At 39.3% G+C, this 17,340-nt stretch overlaps 1 protein-coding gene across 4 annotated transcripts in view; it reads left to right on the plus strand.

Moving 5' to 3' along the window:
- Positions 1 to 17,340, plus strand: part of adam12a (ADAM metallopeptidase domain 12a) — a 115,887-nt gene that overhangs the window by 36,163 nt on the left and 62,384 nt on the right. For all 4 annotated transcript variants that reach the window (XM_008437119.3, XM_008437120.3, XM_081601112.1 and 1 more), the window contains one exon: positions 10,687 to 10,765. In XM_008437119.3, coding sequence (XP_008435341.2) covers positions 10,687 to 10,765 — 79 coding nt within the window. The remainder of the gene's footprint in view (positions 1 to 10,686; positions 10,766 to 17,340) is intronic.

The following is a 17,340-nucleotide window of genomic DNA, read 5'->3' on the forward strand; positions in this document are numbered from 1 at the left end:
AGGGAACGTTTTCTGCTTTGTCTGACAAAATCTGAAAGCAGTTTCCTTTTTTTCCTGCACACAAGCCTTCACATTTCTCTCTCAGCATATGTCATCTTGTCATAGAGTCTACGTACTCCCAGTTGGGTTGTGGCACATAGAAGGGTCTCCCTCAGTCTTTCTCGGTAGTAAACCTCCTCACTCGCTATCCCATAATCCCTCCTGCTCTGATGATAGCAGTAAGCTGCCAACAACAACAAGAGCTGCCGGGGTTTGATAAAGAAGCTGTGGAGTGCTGTGGGGCGCTGGGACCCAGAGGAATCAAAGCCCGACTCCCTGACACTGTTTTATGTTTTTAAATCGTGAACAGTTCCTTAGTGAAGGGGTCACAAGTACATTGTAAATTCACATGCATTTAGGAAGTAAAGTAGGAGTAAAATGGATACCACCGGATAAATTGAATGTTTTTTTTTTTTAGATGCAAACCTGACATTCTGTCACATTCTAAAAAAAAAAAAAAAAAAAAGCTCTGTTGGATTGAGATTTGATCACTTTGGAGTACAGTGTTCAATAAAGCCAAATTTCATCCTTTAAAATTTGAATGCTGTACCTGAAATTGAGACTCTCTGGACTGGTACTGGTTGTTCTAATTGTTTGTCCAACTTTGATGAAGCAGTGCAAGAACAGACAGTCAGGTTCGACTTGGAAGGGAACACTTGACATATTCTGGTATATATATGTTTGTCAGTCAGTGTTTATTATATTGAACACGTATACATTAGTTATTGTTTTTCCCCAGAAATTCTTGTTTTTTAAGAAATGTATCGTACAATCAAAAAGCTTTTTGGGGAAATGGTTTGTTCATAGAAATAAATAAAACACGAATATTTTATGGAAATAACGCAGCTGATGAAAGCTCAATGTAAGCATATGACTAAAACTGTTTGGATTCATTGTAAACGACATCATTTCACATACTATTGCAAGTAGATGCATGATACACTGATGAACTATTTGCAAAGAGAATTTGAATCCTTTGTGGAACATTTTATCCCTGACTCGCCCGAAGGCAGCGACGTTTGCAAAGATGTTAAGATTCTGACCTTCTACACATTCTAGTGAAAATTAATATCTCGGTTGTTTTTCTTCCTTCTTTCAATGGCGCCATTACAGCTTTAATTGCATGCGAGTCATTTTTATATGAGCAGATAAAAGTGCTTTATTTATTAATTTCGCTGAAGGAATCCAAATGGGGCAAGCGTGTACAAGTACAAACATCCTTAGGTGTTTGTAGTGGGGGGTTTTTTCTGTGTGTGTCATGAAAAGAATTATTGGTTTAACCAAAGTCTCGTCGTTGCTTATTAGTTAAAGCACAAGGCTGCCGTGAATATCCAGCTCATGCTTGACCTCTGCTACCTTGGGCCAGTTCTTTTGCTAACCGTTTTAATTAATGGGTTTCCTGGAACTTGTTTTAATAACCCGACTGCACCGAAGAATGACTTTCACTCTCACCTTTCTGTTGTTGTTCCTCCAAAGTGCTCTCCTGTGGCACAATGAGCCAACACGCAAACAAAGAAAGTAATTATTGGAAAAACACAAAGAAGTGTGTTTTCAAGCTGTACATAAATCTTACGACTGCTTGTTAATCTGAGCCACGTAGAATATGAAATAAATCACTTTCTATCTATATGCTTTTATTATCGTGCCTTGTGATGCCCTTAAATAAAAACCTGTGCAAACGATTACCATCAGCGTTTGTGTAATTAGAAAGTAGGACATTTGATGCAGTTAAATCTCAGTATAAATCAGGGTGTTTTGAAAAGGCCTCGGAGAACATTAGTGAACACAAATCTGGCCTTAAATAAAAAGTTGATGAAAGAAATTTATAAAAGTTCCAGTTTTTGAAGTTTCTCCCGAACTGAAAAGACGATGCAGCAGTCGGTGCTGTGGTTAAATGAGGCCAAAAACTGAACCTTTTCCACTTCTGTGCAAATCGGTGTGATTGGCGGAAAACAAACGCGTTGGTCTCCATAATAAAACACGGTAATGGCAGCATTATTCTTCTGGGATGCTTTTCATCGGCAGGGGAAGGGAAGCTGGATGAAGTTTTTGGAAAGATGAATAGAGCTAAATATGAAGTAAGACTTGAAGAAAAGCTGTTGGAGGCTAAGAAATGCTGAGTGGAAGGTTTAACCTAAACAGCCAACTTTAGCTGCACTGGATGTGGTTTAGATTAAAGCCTGAATTTATCTTAGAATGGCAGTGATGTAAATCTAACTGAGATCCTGTGGTTCTGGCACTCCTTGTTTAATCGAAGCCTGAGCTATTTCACACCGAAGCTGCAATTTGACAAAATGAGAAAACTTTTCAGGGGTCTTTTTAAAATTTTTTATATGTGAATTATATATAACTTTAGCATATTTACAATTGAGTTTTAAATTCAACTTATAGTTTGTATGAAGTTAGTTGTTTTTTTCTTAAACTTTTCTGCTGTTGAACTTTGATCTCGTTGATAATTTTCGGGGGATTTAGAATACCTCTGTGTTTAAGGTTTTCTACAAAAGGATAACCCCGTAAATAAACTTGCTTATAAAAAGCAGCAAGTCCAAGCTGCGGCCGTTCTGGCCTTTTCCCGACGTGTCCGAGAAACATTCGAGGAGGACATCAAAGTTTCGTAACCGATTCCTGTGATTCTTCCAGCGCAGGATGCGCTGACTTCATGAAATCAAACGAGGGGGTGTACTGCAGCTCACTGATGGGTGTTGAAAGTACAGAATGTATTGCATGATCCACGAGCCTTGAACTCTGTCTGTGTGAAACCCAAACACAGTCTATGGCTACGGCTGCATGTGCGCACACACACACACACACACACACACACACACACACACACACGTGCGCGCTCCCACACAGACGCTCATAAATCATGTGAAGCAGCCAAACTTATGCAGGCGCAGTTCCACACAACAAGAGACGCACTTTCCCTCTCCGTCTCTCCCACACCCCCTCACACAACCGGAGAATCCCCCTGAGGGATAAGAACAGCCAGAACAGAGACGCGCTCTCTGCCTTAGAGGAACAGAAGCCCTGGAGGCAGATGGGACAAGACAGGAGGATGAAGGATCGTACGTCTCGTGATCCACATCAGTAAAGCTGTTTGGTTAGTTTCACACAACAAAGTTTTTTTTTTTGTTTTTTTTTTAAATTGGCCAAAATTAGCCACTTTTTAATTTTATTTCTGATAAACTTTGATGCATATCACTTTGTTGATTGTAATCAAGAAATGCACCACAAACAGTTTGACCTAAAATACAGTGTTACGAGTTCACACAGAGCAAATCAGCTGCATTTAATTATTCGCATGAGAGTAGTTTCTCCCCCCCCTCCCTACCCCCCTGGCCCTCGGCGATCAGTGATATCACGAGCAATAAAATGACTATTTATGTCGTTCAAACGGAAATAAGACAGGATTGCCTGGTTGTGACTAATTAGCGAGCACGTGAATGCAATATTGAGTTTGACTGCTGTCATGGATACCGGTGAGTGTGTGCGTTTTGTGCTTTTGAGTGACACGTTCTGGCAGAGTAAGGGGAGCAAAATGAGAGCCAGATGTGACTCGACATCGCATGTCAAGTGAAAACAGAGGAAGAAACGAGAGGGACGACAACACTGTGTGTAAAAGCCGACTCTACATCTTTAACGTGACTGTAAGGGTGGAAGGAAGAGAGCGAACGATCAGTAAATCATTTGTTTCTTTAAGATGTTTTTTATTCCTGAAACTTGAAATAGGCACGCAGGAGTGTAATGTGGGGAGGCACAGACAAAAGGGAAACACATTTTTGTATCTGATGGAATGACGCATATGATCCAACTTTTAAGGGGAAATGAAGATTCTGGTGATATCTCTTCAGAACGCTGTTATTCCTTCAGCCGAGCAGAAACATGTTGGCAAAATTAGAGGCATCTCCACACTGTAATTTGGCCTGGATACGAATGATTTAAGGCTTAACTTCATGTTAAGTCTGAATACCTTAACATGAAGAAAGTAACATCTCACTTTCTTTTTTGAAACTTTTCTACTTGGCCGTTTTCCTGCAAGGACTCAGTCCACAGAAAGCATAAATGTTAACCTTTCAAACTGCTTGTAACAACCACTCCACATAAGATGACAGAGAATGTTCTGCAATTCCTCTTGGGTCTTTCTCTATTTCTCGCTCTAGTGATCATATGTGATGAAATTATTGTAGCTCCACATTAAGTAAATACAACACAACAATAATATATATATATATATATATATATAGTTGTAGTAACTAAATTACTTGTGTTTCTCAAGGCATTATTTTCACACTTAATCAAAGATTAGCGTCACATTTGCTTCCTTATTCCAATTATCTTAGCCATTGTCAGGGTTGTATTCATCATCCCGTCTCTGTAATTGAGAACCTGTGGGGGTAATCCATCACACAGACACTGCACAGAGATGACATTTTATTGATTTCACAGGGCATGCTTGGGCTTAACCACATCAATCTCCAGGTGACAGTCACCGCGGTAATTGTGTGCCTCCGCTGATAATGACCATTCCGCTTGACCATCTCACGGGCCAATTATCCATCCCCGGGATGCCACACAGGTGTTAAGAATCATAATGAGGCCGTTATGATGACTTGAAACTGTGACAAGAGCCCAACAATCCTGCTTGGTTTAAATGAAACACGAAAAGCTTTAGATTTTGCGCAATTGACTTTTTGACACCTGACAAAAAAAAGCAAACCAAAAAACACCAAACACACCTTTGAGGCGTTTGCTGTTCTTGTTGGTTGCTGTTTTTATCCCCCCCTTTTTCACCCTCCTATTTCCTGGCATGCTTTAGTGCCTGTGTTCATGACATGCTTCATGTAGGCTGGAAGTTACATTGAGCTCAGGGTAAGCGGGGGGAATTCTGCTTCTCTGCTCTACTTGGCACAGGCCTCCAGCGCTGCCTGATGTCAGAGAGATCACAGCCAGAACAACTGGCCTTTTTCCCTTCCTGGAAAAAGGCGAAGTTTCTAACACTGAGGCAAGCTCTTTTTTGGCTCCAGGGCGGGTTCTCATGCAAAAAAAATTTCTATTTCCCCCCATGACTTTTCCGAGCGAAGCTTAAGTTCTCACCACATGAAAGCAGAGGGACATTATTAGCACCACATTTCCTCACAACTCCTTCATTTTCAACATAACGTGTAGCGCCGACTGCAGCAGGGAGAGGTATTTGTGCATCTTGTGCAGCTCCTTGGATATGATGTCATTCGGTCTAAATGTTTGTCTGTGCATCATTACTAACATCCTGCCTCGTACTCGCCGTCGGACTCCAGCTTCTCATTTATCACACTTAGCTCCAGTTTGTTCAGAAGTCCTTATTAAGAACACGTTCAATGAGACATGTCGGAGTGCGTTACTCCAAAATTGCTTCCCATTGATCCTAACTTGTTCGCTGATATTAAGGGTAGCCTCAGCCAGCTGCAGTAGTCATAAGAAGTTAGTGACGTAAGTTCCACAAACAGAAATAAATGTGCTTTTACGTGTGAAGTTTAACATTTATGAAGTCCTACACACTCTTACTGCCTTAATTTATTCATTCTAGAAAATAAGTTATGTTTGCTGCCAAGTAGCTGCAACATTAAGGAATATCTAAACCTCAAATTAACTTTTTTTTTTCAGAAAAAACTGTCTAAATCGCTCCTTAAGGATGGTATCTTTCTGTTTCTGTGCACATTGTAAGATTTTAGTGCAAATTTGTCTGTTTCTGCAATATTTTGCCTGAAACACTTTAGTGATTCATCTTATGGTTGAAGAATGACCACTGCAGTTGAATTTTCCTACTGGTTACAACAGTACAAGTGTGAATTTACCACTGAACTTCTTACTGTTTGAAGAACTTGAGAAAAAGTCAGCCTTAAAATTAAAAGCACACAATTTTCACTAAACCAAAGCAGCAGCAAAAGATACACTCTAGCAGCTGGCACAGTCTATTTTTGTTGTATGCAGAACACAACTGTAACTAACACCAATTATAATATGCATCTAAATTATTTATTTAAGCAAAACTTCTCAGTGATCTGATAAATATGAGCTTTCTACTCGCTCTCGTATGCGGGATTCACTTCCAAATGAGATAGTGAGTTTTACCGTGGGGTTGGGTAATCTTTTCAAAGCATTATGTCACCATTCTGACTTTTATGATTACTGCATTAGGACAAAAATGAACATTAGGGCAACACAAAGACAGATGGGGACAAACAACCACACACACACAATTTTACGGAAGCCAACTAACCTAATAGCAGTATTTTCGGACTGAAGGAGGAAGCCAGAGTACCCAGGCAGAATCCATGTCTGCACAGGGAAAGCATACAAACTCCATGCCAAAAGATTGTAGGCTGAGACAAAAACCGGAAAAAAAATGGCAATAAAACCTGGCTACATTTAGATTTTGATGGTATTGAGGATCTCGCGTTACGTGAGCTCACCGACTTAATTACCAATATATAAAATCTACTCTCTCACCTAAAAACCTATTTTCCTTCATGAAGTATTTCAAGATGATCGACCGCAAGCGTCTGCGACAGCCTGAGATCTGCAGAGATGTTTACAAATATTTATCCGTTTTCTGAAGTTTGGAAACGAGTTCATTCGGCAGAAGTGCAAACATATTTACCTCCCGCAGTGTCACATTTTCAGTTTTTGTGCTTGCTTTAATGTCAAGCAGCCTGCTCTGTGAGACCGCTTCTGTGTCATATTAATTGGCAAAAGGCTCCCTCAGTGCCAGCTCACCGTCAGTCACACGGAGCCCTGCTGAGGGCTCATCCTGTGGGTAATGCATTTTAAATGGAGGGGCGTGACCCCACCCTTTCCCTTCGCATCATTAACTTCCCACTGATTGATAAACAGTGAGCTGAGGAGGCCATGTGGGGCGGCTGGCTTGTGGCATTCAGCACATAATGTAGGTGGCTGTTGGATCATTGCTTGGCATGGATGAGATATTCCCTTAAGTGTTGTCAGCTGGCTGGGAAGCGTTGGAAAGTTTTTACAATTTGGATTATGGTGCAGTTTGATGAGTCTATTGCAAAGCCCCGTAATATTTATTTATTTATTTATTTTTGTGTGTTTGCTTCTCAAAAAAAATCTTTATAGTCTTTATTTCACTTTCAGTGCAAGTAATATCCATAAGGGGATTTATGTTTTTGTTTTTTAATAAACCTGTTCTGTAAGGGATGGGGAGCCAATAAAGAACAAACTAGATTCGTGAAAGCTCAGCTTAGTTTAACTCCGGCATAAAGAACACTGAAGTCATGGTAAATGCAGAATTACCTTCTTTTTGGTCTGACCATGTCAAAACGGACTTTTGCTTAGCTATCTTTCTTTGGGCGGAGGAAATGTCTCCAAAAAACAGTATTGCGGTGGCCTATTAAAACCTTTCAACAGCAGGAATGAGGTAGTTCTCCATATATTCAGCCATTGTCTCCCACTTTACCCATTCTGACTTTTATTAGTCAAAAAAAAAAACAACTCAATCTTTTTATAATTTGACAAAAGTACATCATTCCAGCGACATTTCTTGTAGCTTATTGCAAACTTAGCATCTAGACATTTAAGGTTGCAGGATCAACAAAGGCTTTTGCTCCGTTTTAAAATGGAGGGTTGTAAAAAGTTGTTTTTCCTGGATTATTGCTCTTAGCGTAGATATAGAAATGTTTAGAAGAGTAGCTGTTTTCTTGAAGCTGCTTTCTGCTTTATGAAATCAACCCAGATTTACCCTATTTAATTGTTTTTTTTTGTATTTCCCATTTTGAGAAGTGACTAAGAGGTATTGGCTTCATGTCATATTTACACAGCACATGGGAAGCCGCAGGTCATAAATTGCTTATTAAGAGTGCTTAGACATCCTGACAGGAAATGATGAATTATGAAAAAAAAATGCACCAAGGTCCATTTTTTATTTTTTATTTTTTGAAAACTGTTTGCAACACTTGTGGAAACCCTGACATTTGCTTAACAGTTAGTTCTTAATTTGCATGTATGTTAAGCATATAATATATACACAGATGGGTTTTTTATTCATTTTTAGTGTGTCATTACACAGCTGCAGTTAAAGATGGATTTATTTTACTACTCCCCCCCCCTTCATCTGAGAAAATGACACACTCACCCCACTGGGTTGTTTTTCATGGGCAGATGCTGAGCTTGTGTGTCCAGTTGAGAACACAGACCCTAATTAAGTCTGCAGAAACGCATCATTTTATTTGGCTCTCCCTTCTCCAGAGCCTTGCTTTGATCCTGTGATTATTACCAGGTCTTTGGCTCAGTGAAGCACTTTAGGGTGGGGAAGCATTGTGTCTCATGCTGACAGCTCCCAAACAAAATAACCCCCCACCCCCTCCCTGGACCGTTACAGCTGAAGCTCCCAGCTGGGATGTGAGCAAGTGCTGAGGTCAGTAAGAGAAGCCAGCTGCCTGTAGAGGTTTGTTTCTCTGCTGAGCACCAGCCAAACATCTGCAGATATCCTATAGTGTTGCACTGAACATGTGCTTTCTGTATGCACAGTGGGTCCACACTGATTGTGGAAATAGTGGATTCCGCATGTAAATACCAAACAACGACACTTTTTGTTGTTGTTGTTGTGACATTATGCTGTTCTCTTTTCTGCTGTTGATTCAGTGTCACCCCTCTATTTGAAGTCCCTGTACACCGTATTCATCGTATTTTATGAAATACTCGATTTTAGCCAAATCGAGTATCTAGGAAGGACAAAATTGAGAAATATTACAAATATATTTCAAATATTTTGTTCTGAGCTGCCAGGCTGTGCGTGAGCGAAAGCAGCCACCTTAAGAGAAGCTTTAAGTTGGCCATTTTTTTGAGCAAAGACAAAATGTTAGCATTTTAAACCGGCTTTAGAGTCTTATATTAATTATTAGGCTATCGTGTTATAATGACTAATGTTAAAGACTGCATTCTTTCAGTGTATCCTAACTAATTTGGATCCTTATTTTCTGTAAATTAGGCTCTGTGAAGCAGCGGCATCTTCTGGAGTTTGTCCTCACATGGCTCCTTGCATCATCCTTCTCATCTGCATCCATTTCTGACATCGTACTCAACAACTCTTCTAAGATATGTTGCATGCTAGATATTTGGATCAAGCCTTAAAGGAGACCAGTGGACCACAAAGTGTCTTTCTGAGTATTCCAACAAAAAAGTCCTACAAAAAGTCACCAGTATGATCAAGATGCGGTAAAAATTTAGATCACTTAGTTTGCTGTGAAAATTACTTCCAGGGTTTCGAGTGTGCAGAGTTCATCCAAATAAAAAGTTTCTCTCGACCATTTCGTTTGTCTTGTACAGATTGAGAAGGCAGCAGGCAGCGGCTGAAAGCTTATAAAGGACTCGAGTCACAGCAGCAACTCTAAGTGGAGTAATGATCCCAGGAAACTTCCTGGGTTCTTAGAAAATTACTTGGAAAAGAAATGAGACTGGCTGGAATGAGAAATTCATGGCAAGTTGACCTTGATTAAAAACACCACATTTTTACAGCATCACAGTGCCTACCAAGATCAAAAATAACTAGGTGTGATCCAATCGGTTTTGTTTTCAAAAAATGCACAATTATTTGATAATATTAGTGATATTACAAACATGTATTTCTTACAATTTTATGTTACATAGACTTGAGCAAAAAGAAAGCTCTGGATAATAACTGAACTGAATAACTGAAGTTATTTTTGAACAGAAAGAGGAATGATTTAGAGTCAGCGCACAAGTTCAGTTATTGCAGCTACAAACCAGCAACCAGGACTGAAATCTGGTTGATGAACCTTCAGAGCCACGTCAAAACGGTTACAAAGACGGCCTTCTGTCACCCGAAGGATGTCTCCAGGATGTGCTGCTTGCATTCTCAGTAAAACCAGGAAGATGGAGCGCATCACCCTAGTTCTATTATCCTTGCACTGGCTCCTTGTAGCTCAGAGAAAAGATTTCAAAAATTACTGATGTTGGTTTATAGTTCACCGAACAGCTTGGCATCAAAATACATAAAAAAAAAAAATCTGCTGTTGTTGCCTCAACCGTCCAGACCAACACAGATCTTCCGGTTCTGGCCTGCTCTGCAAAACAGTGGTAACGAGTACCACAGTGAGGAGTGTTGCTCTGAGCAAAGCTCAAATTGTCAGATTCCAGGCACCAGCTAATTTTTCAGCACATCTGTTAACAAGAACGAAGTCAAATTGAGAATCGCATTAAGTCTATTTAAAGTCTAACCACCAATTAGTTTAAACTTGCAAATGAAAGCAATTTTTTCCCCCCCAATTTCTTTAGCATTTTGTCAACAGCGTCTGAACTCCTTTCTGTTCTGTTGTATCATGGAATGAGTTATTGATTGATATTGAATGTTTTGTCATGGTGTGTGCACAAAGCCGTGGAAAGGTTTTTAATCAAAAATAACACTACAGGCCTTGTTTTAAATCTGTTTTCCTTCTCCATGCCCACAGCTGCTTGGATTCATTTATGCAATCCTAAAGCGGGTTTAAGTGTTAAATTGCATCAGATGGTTTATCTTCCATGCAGGGACCTCGGTGTTGGGACGGTTTAAGGCATGATTATTGATTCCTTCGTGTTTGATGAAGCCCCTTGAGGTCAATCGTAAGTGTTTGTTTTCTTATTCTTACTTCCCAGGGGGCTGTTTGCTGGTAACTATATGGAAACCCATTACCTGGAAGACGGCAGTGCAGTCACAGGCCCTCCCAACTTCACGGTACGTTTCCTTTTTATTTTCAGTGACAAAATGTGTGATGTTTTCTGGATTGCTACCAAGCATCTCAAATGAGCGCTGGAGTTCTGTTAAACTCTTTCCATGTGAATGTTCTGCTTCATGGTGCTAATATTAGGGTGACTTGAGGAAGCAAAGTTAAATTGATATTGCAGCCAGACTCCGTTTTTTTTTTATTTTTTTAGGCCACCTGGAATTGCTCCGTGAGTGTAGGTGAGTGGGCCCATTTTCTGCAGGTAGATTCATATTTGATGGAACGAAGGCAGACAGAGGTCAGAAAATAGACTTCGTTTTAGGGAGCTGCTCAAGTCGTTCATAATGGATAAGCTTAAAACCTTTCCTAAAAATGGTTTGTTAGGCAGGTCCGCACGAATATCTTGAATTAGTGAACATTTAAGTGCACTTCAGAAGTCACGCCGACTGAAATATTCATTTCATTTATGAGCTTTGTACTGGGCAAATTGAGAAAGCGTATTTATATAAAATATGTCTGTAAAGTCTGTCAAATGGATTACAATGTTTCATAATCTCCGACTCTTATTACATTTTTGCACATACCTGTAGTTGTCGTCCTTGGTCTGCTGCTGCACAAATTACTTCTTCTTTTTTTTTAAACATACTTTGCCATTTTGCTTCAATCCCATGATAAATATTGCTCATATTTATCAAGCTCAATTAAGCACCCCCAAGCAAAATATGTTCAGCATTTAAATACTCTGGGTCTTTGGAAGCTTATTCCATGCATGCATAAATATCACACCAATAAATGCTCTTCATTCTGAGGTTTGGTACAGATAAAAAGGTAATTATAGTAGCATGGAGCAGTTTCTACGTTTTGCAGCTCCACCAGCTGGCTTTATTTGAGAGGATTTGTTCTTCGGCAGTTCGGAAAGCAATTAAACGTTACAAGAAATCGTCAGAAACGCGGTGTGCATTTGAGCTCAATGGCTATTTGGTGTATAGCAGAAAGGCATAAGAAAGGGATTAATTGAATTACATAATGTGCAATCCATGTGGTACAACAGACAATATATTCTACTTAAAATTGCTGTGAGACCAGATCTGCTGTTTCACCAGTGGGGCTCGCCCAGCTCATTAAAATAGCTCTCATTCCAGAGCATAGAGACAATGAATGAGTTGTATCAGCCCAGCCTGGTAGATTCTGAGAGACCCGTACTCAGCTGTCCAGTCATTGATATTAATATGTCAAATGTGACGTTAACGTTGAGATGATAAACAGACGTGGAAACATCAGGCTTTTTCTCTGGCCGGTCAACTTTGAGATCTGACCTTCCAGTAACAACTTCGATTGATATTCTGCACTTTCTTTGATACATGTACCATTTTTTTTAATCGTCATTTGAAAATGCAGAAATAACATGATTATCCCAATTTGTGCGTGAAAGTATTTTGTCTTGTATATATAAATATATTTTTTAAGTATTTGGCTGAGTGATTACTTATGAGAGCTAATAAGGAGAAAATAATTTCTGCTGTCTGCCTGACCTGCGTAATTTCAGATCAGGCATTTTGCAGTTACAATGTCCCTCTCCATATACATTAAAGTTAATGAAACAAATGCAACTTTTATTCTTACAAATTCAGTAACTGCAGAAAAAAATGCACAAATTTCCTTAGTATGGCTTTGTCTTCAGTGTTGCAGTGGTTCAGTCAAAGACGATGCACTTGCAACATGTAGCAAGAGCTGAATTCAGTTAGGGACCCTGACCCAGATTAGTTAAAAATATGTTGATCACAATTTGAATTTTTTTTTTGAATTGCTCAGCATATACCAAAACAAGTGAATGCTTACATTAAACTAAGTCACTTAAAGTTGGACACCTTTAAACCGTCCGACTACAGGAACACATGAACATCTTCTGACCTCCACCCCTCTCCTCATTCCTTTCTCATGAGCTGGCTATTAAAGGGAGGATCTTTTTTCCTGAAAACAGCCAGATTGAGGTGTAGGTAATTTATCTGTTCGGCCCATGGGGAGGAGGCTGATATAGTGATCTGGGAAAGGGATCTTGCGGATTCAGTTCGCTGTCAACAAACGGGGTACTGCTGGGAGCGGCTCTGGCATGAGTCAGCTCTTTCTCCAGTCCTGTTTAATACCCTCTCCCCTTCTCACTAAATCTAAGTCCATGTGGAGACCAATAAACAAGTGTGCTGCAACAAAAAGCCATCCACTAGGATTATCAATCACATCAGGGGATATTAAATAGTCAGCTTGGAATAATTAATGTGTAAAAAAACAACATTTGGATTCACACAAAGGGCTCTCTCCCACTATAATTTTGGGTTTTTAGTTATGAATCTTAGTTAATCGTGATTAATATCATATCGGACATGATATATTTACATTTAAGCACTTTCCGCTCTGTTTTATGCAGGAACCACGGAAACAAAAAGTCTATTCATATCCCTTATTGCAATGCATCAAAGTCATGATCTCATCAAAGAAACATGAGGTGATGGCATTAGCTCTGTGCACTAAATTCAGCCTTTTTCCTTCCCACTAAAATATATAAATATTTTTTTAATATAGTATCCTGTCTATGTATCTTTTACCTCATTACAGTTTTAGCTTTGGGACCTCTCCCTAAGAATAGAAAAAAAATTATCAAAGCAATTTGTAAACGGAACCTTCACATTACTTTTATTCATTAATTTTTTTTCCAGCGAGACATATTAATGAGCAACCTTGACGATAAGGTTCTATGTTTTGCCACCAATTCAAAGGGATCATTCATCTAAATCTGCTGTCCATTGGATTTTTGTTAAATGAAAAGTTTGCAAATGAAAAAAAGATCGCCAGTGAGCTTCACAGATTGTCCTGTTCATGAAAAATTCTGTGCGTTGGTCCTTTTTTCTTCTTCACAATCAAACAGCCCCTTCAAAAACGTCGTCATAACTCTTAGACTTCTTACGTTTTGTGATGCTAAGTTCATGAAGGTAACGGATTTTATTGACGATGTCGCAGATGAACACGAAGCAGCACAAAATGTTTTGGGTTGCATGTAGTCAAGTTGCATGGGTTTTATTTATTCTAATATAAATTCCAGTACAACCAGATGCCTTCAGAAGTAACATGTCTAGTTAAGTGAGAAAATGTGCAAAAGTTCAAGTGCAGTGCCTTTTCAAGGTACTGTAATATAAAACAGGATAGTTTTTTTTTTTTTAAGTTTACAATAACTCAAAGGAATGACTGAGATACTGAAATTGAATACAACTGTTTGTGTTCAGTTAACATACGCCTACTAACCTCTGTTGTGTTTCACCTCCAGGGAGCCACACCAACATGAAGACATCATTTCTTAGCATAAATTCATGGAAATGTCAGTTAATTTGAGGTGGGGCCTTAACTTGGACTATTTGCAAAACAACAGAATTGACTAGTTTCCCATCCCAGTTTTTAAGGCAAATTTAAAAGACATTCATATGCGCATTCTGTTTAGCTAGAACTTGCACAATTCTAACTTCACTAAGGTCTATTATCATTTCAGAAAACAAAAATCTGGAATTCCTATAAAACATTGTACAGTAAATATATATAAATGCATCTTGAAAAATTATAATTTTAGGTGTCGCTTAATGAACAGATTTTTTAATTCAGATAAGTAATAGTTGATACAACACGGATGTCTTTCTATGAGCATTAGTCTTTTGGTTTGTAGAACTGCATCAGAAAAAGTTCAAATATTTATTTATTTTTTTAATAATCCAGATTTTTTTTAAAAAAATGTTGAAATGTGACTTTTTAAAAGTTTTAAATTGTTCCTGAATATTTTATACTAAAGTCATTTTTCGTGGTTATGTTTGGTCAGTCGACTGGTATGGCAAATATAAAGATTGCTGATGAAACAAAAACGACTATGAAAGACCTCCCACTGGTGGATTCCATTGCAAATAGCTAATCATGTTTCCATACTGCAGACTTTGATTACATTTTTGTTGATGTTATAGCGAGTCAGACTTGTACAAAGAGACCTGAATATATGAAGTAAAAGATGCAAGAAAGTACAGATGGGTTGATGAACTAGTTTTTGTCCCCATAAAAGTGTTGGGTTTGCAAAAGAGCACGGTAAACAGAACCCATCTGGATTCACAGTACGTGTTCTTGTTTGTTCATCTGCTTTTCTAGCTTTTAAGGGTGTTTGAAAAACCCTTGAATGGTACATTACTCCCACCTAATAGTCCTATTAGATTATGTGAGTGTGAATGAAATTCATGTTAATGATTGCAAACACTTCGATACAGCTCATCATAGTGAAGTTTGTCTCACTATGCTGATGCTCTCACCATCTGGCTTCATCCGGTGAAATGAGATCGAGTATCATAATGATCCCCACATATGAAGCTTAAACACCCTAAGTTTAAAACTCCTCTGAATCCATGTTTGTGACTCTTAATTTGGAATTAAGAGAGGAAGCAGTTCTCGGGTTTTGTTGCTTGACAGAGTTGGCCAATAAAAAGACGGCTGGTCCAGCTGACCGACAGCGTTTTGTAAAAACGTATTGAAGATGATTCCGTTATTTTTATAACATTTGTGTGTCAACGAGTTGGGTACCTGGTTAAGATAAAAAAATATATAAAAATAAAAAAAACACTGACAATTTTAGAGAAAGAATAAAGATTGACTTTAAGCACTGAGGGAATAGCACGACTGGCTGCTAGCAATAAAACTGACATCTGCCTCTGATTTTCCTATTACCCTAAACCTGAAGGGCTGCTTGGCTGTTTTGGACGAGTCTTGACAGTGTTTGATCACCTCTCATTCGACGCCAAATATTTACACAGATGTGGGTAATGCCACGCTGAACAGAGATTATCCATAACACAATTTGAAACATTTTCAATGTTTTGTTTTGTTGTTAAGAGGATTTATTCCATAAAACACGCTGTTACCACACCTTTACCACAACTGAGAAAAAGATCAAAATGGAGATTCTTATTTTTCCCCCAAAACATTGACGAAAATCTGATGTACTGTTTGTTGTCTTCTAAACTTTTAAACTAGGTCGATCATTATACCCCTATTATCTAGTTGTGACGTCATACAGTTGATCTCACCTTGTAAAACGTAATTTTCACATAAAGATGTGTGCCCCACCAGTACTTTATTGGATGGAATGATATTCAAGACATGTGTACCTCACAGGCCTGGCAAACGCCCTTGTACCATGAGCAACGATGGCTCTGCCTTTTAGGGACACATAATAGAAACGGTGCCTTTAACTACCACGCTGTTCCAAGTGCTGTATAATATTCTGGCATTGTATTCAAACTCGAAAGAAGCACATAGAAAGAGAGAAATATCCAGAGAGTAATTAAAAACATCCCGGAAAATCTTTGGAGTCGAACCAAACCGAAATGGAAAACCTCTCTTAAAGACACTGCCTCCCAAGAGCAAACAACAATCTCAAGGATGAAGCACACCTCTTTCATCAGTTCTATTGCTATTCCTGTTTGGAGAACACTGCAGAGGGCCTGTGTCTGTAGGCTGCAATTACAACTTTATGCCAAGAAGTCATCACTGAGCTAAACTCCCTCAAAACACCTTCCAGATATTACCGCCTTTTCCTCTGCTACACCACAATCTCTCAAGACTGGACCACTATTCTTGTGGGGAGTAACTGTTGTTGACTTCATGCTTGAAGGTGTAGCCGGTGTGAGATGTTTCACAACGTATACATCTGGTTTTTTTGTCTCTTTATGTCAGTGGTCCCCAAGCTACGGCCCGCGGGCCAGATCCAGCCCGCCGCCACATTTGGTCCGGCCCCCCGAACAATGCCAGAGAGCATTCAGATTTTTTTTCATATATTGTATTTTCCGGTTTATATGTGGATTTTTCTTCAACCACCAGGGGGCTCTTTAGCAGGAGGTGTGTCCTGTATACTGTGGGTGTTTTGTTTTGCATGGTGCATTGCTGCCATCTGTTAGACTTTTAGGGAACTGCTTGACTTTTATGTTCAGTACGGTTGTTTGCTAGCGGTAGAGCAGATGAACACACGTGTTTGTTATGAACGTCTCATTCCAGGTTTCTCTCAATGAAATATATACTAGTCAGTCCCAGTGACCGTTTCACTAACGGTTTTTGCTCATGTGCTTTCTGGGTAAAAATCAATCGAGAAACCCCCCCCCCCCCCCCCCCCCCCCCTGAACAATTTCCGGCAGTGCAGGTGATGACTCTGGCTCCCCACGAGAGAAGGGAAAAGTTATGTGGCCCTCACAGGAAAATGTTTGGGGACCACTGCTCTATGTCAACATGCAGCAATAGACTCAAAAGCAAAACGCCGCATTTTTCAGAATTGTATGTTCTGTTGCAAATTTTATGTTTTTAAGGAGAATGTGGCGCAGAGATAAAGTCTGCAGAAAGAAAGAGAGGTTGAATCTCGTGGGGCCTCACATTGCCAACAGAGGATCACATTTTTGTGTTTTGTTTTCTCTGAATTTAGCACATGGTAACAGTTCAGATGCTCTCTTATCTGTTTGGAGACAGGTATGTGGGCGTACTAAAACCACCAAAATGCTATGTCAAACTGTTCCAATGGTTT

The sequence above is a fragment of the Poecilia reticulata genome, chromosome 19, assembly GCF_904066995.2.
Source record: "Poecilia reticulata chromosome 19, P_reticulata-male-v2, whole genome shotgun sequence".
Classification (NCBI taxonomy): Eukaryota; Metazoa; Chordata; class Actinopteri; order Cyprinodontiformes; family Poeciliidae; genus Poecilia; species Poecilia reticulata.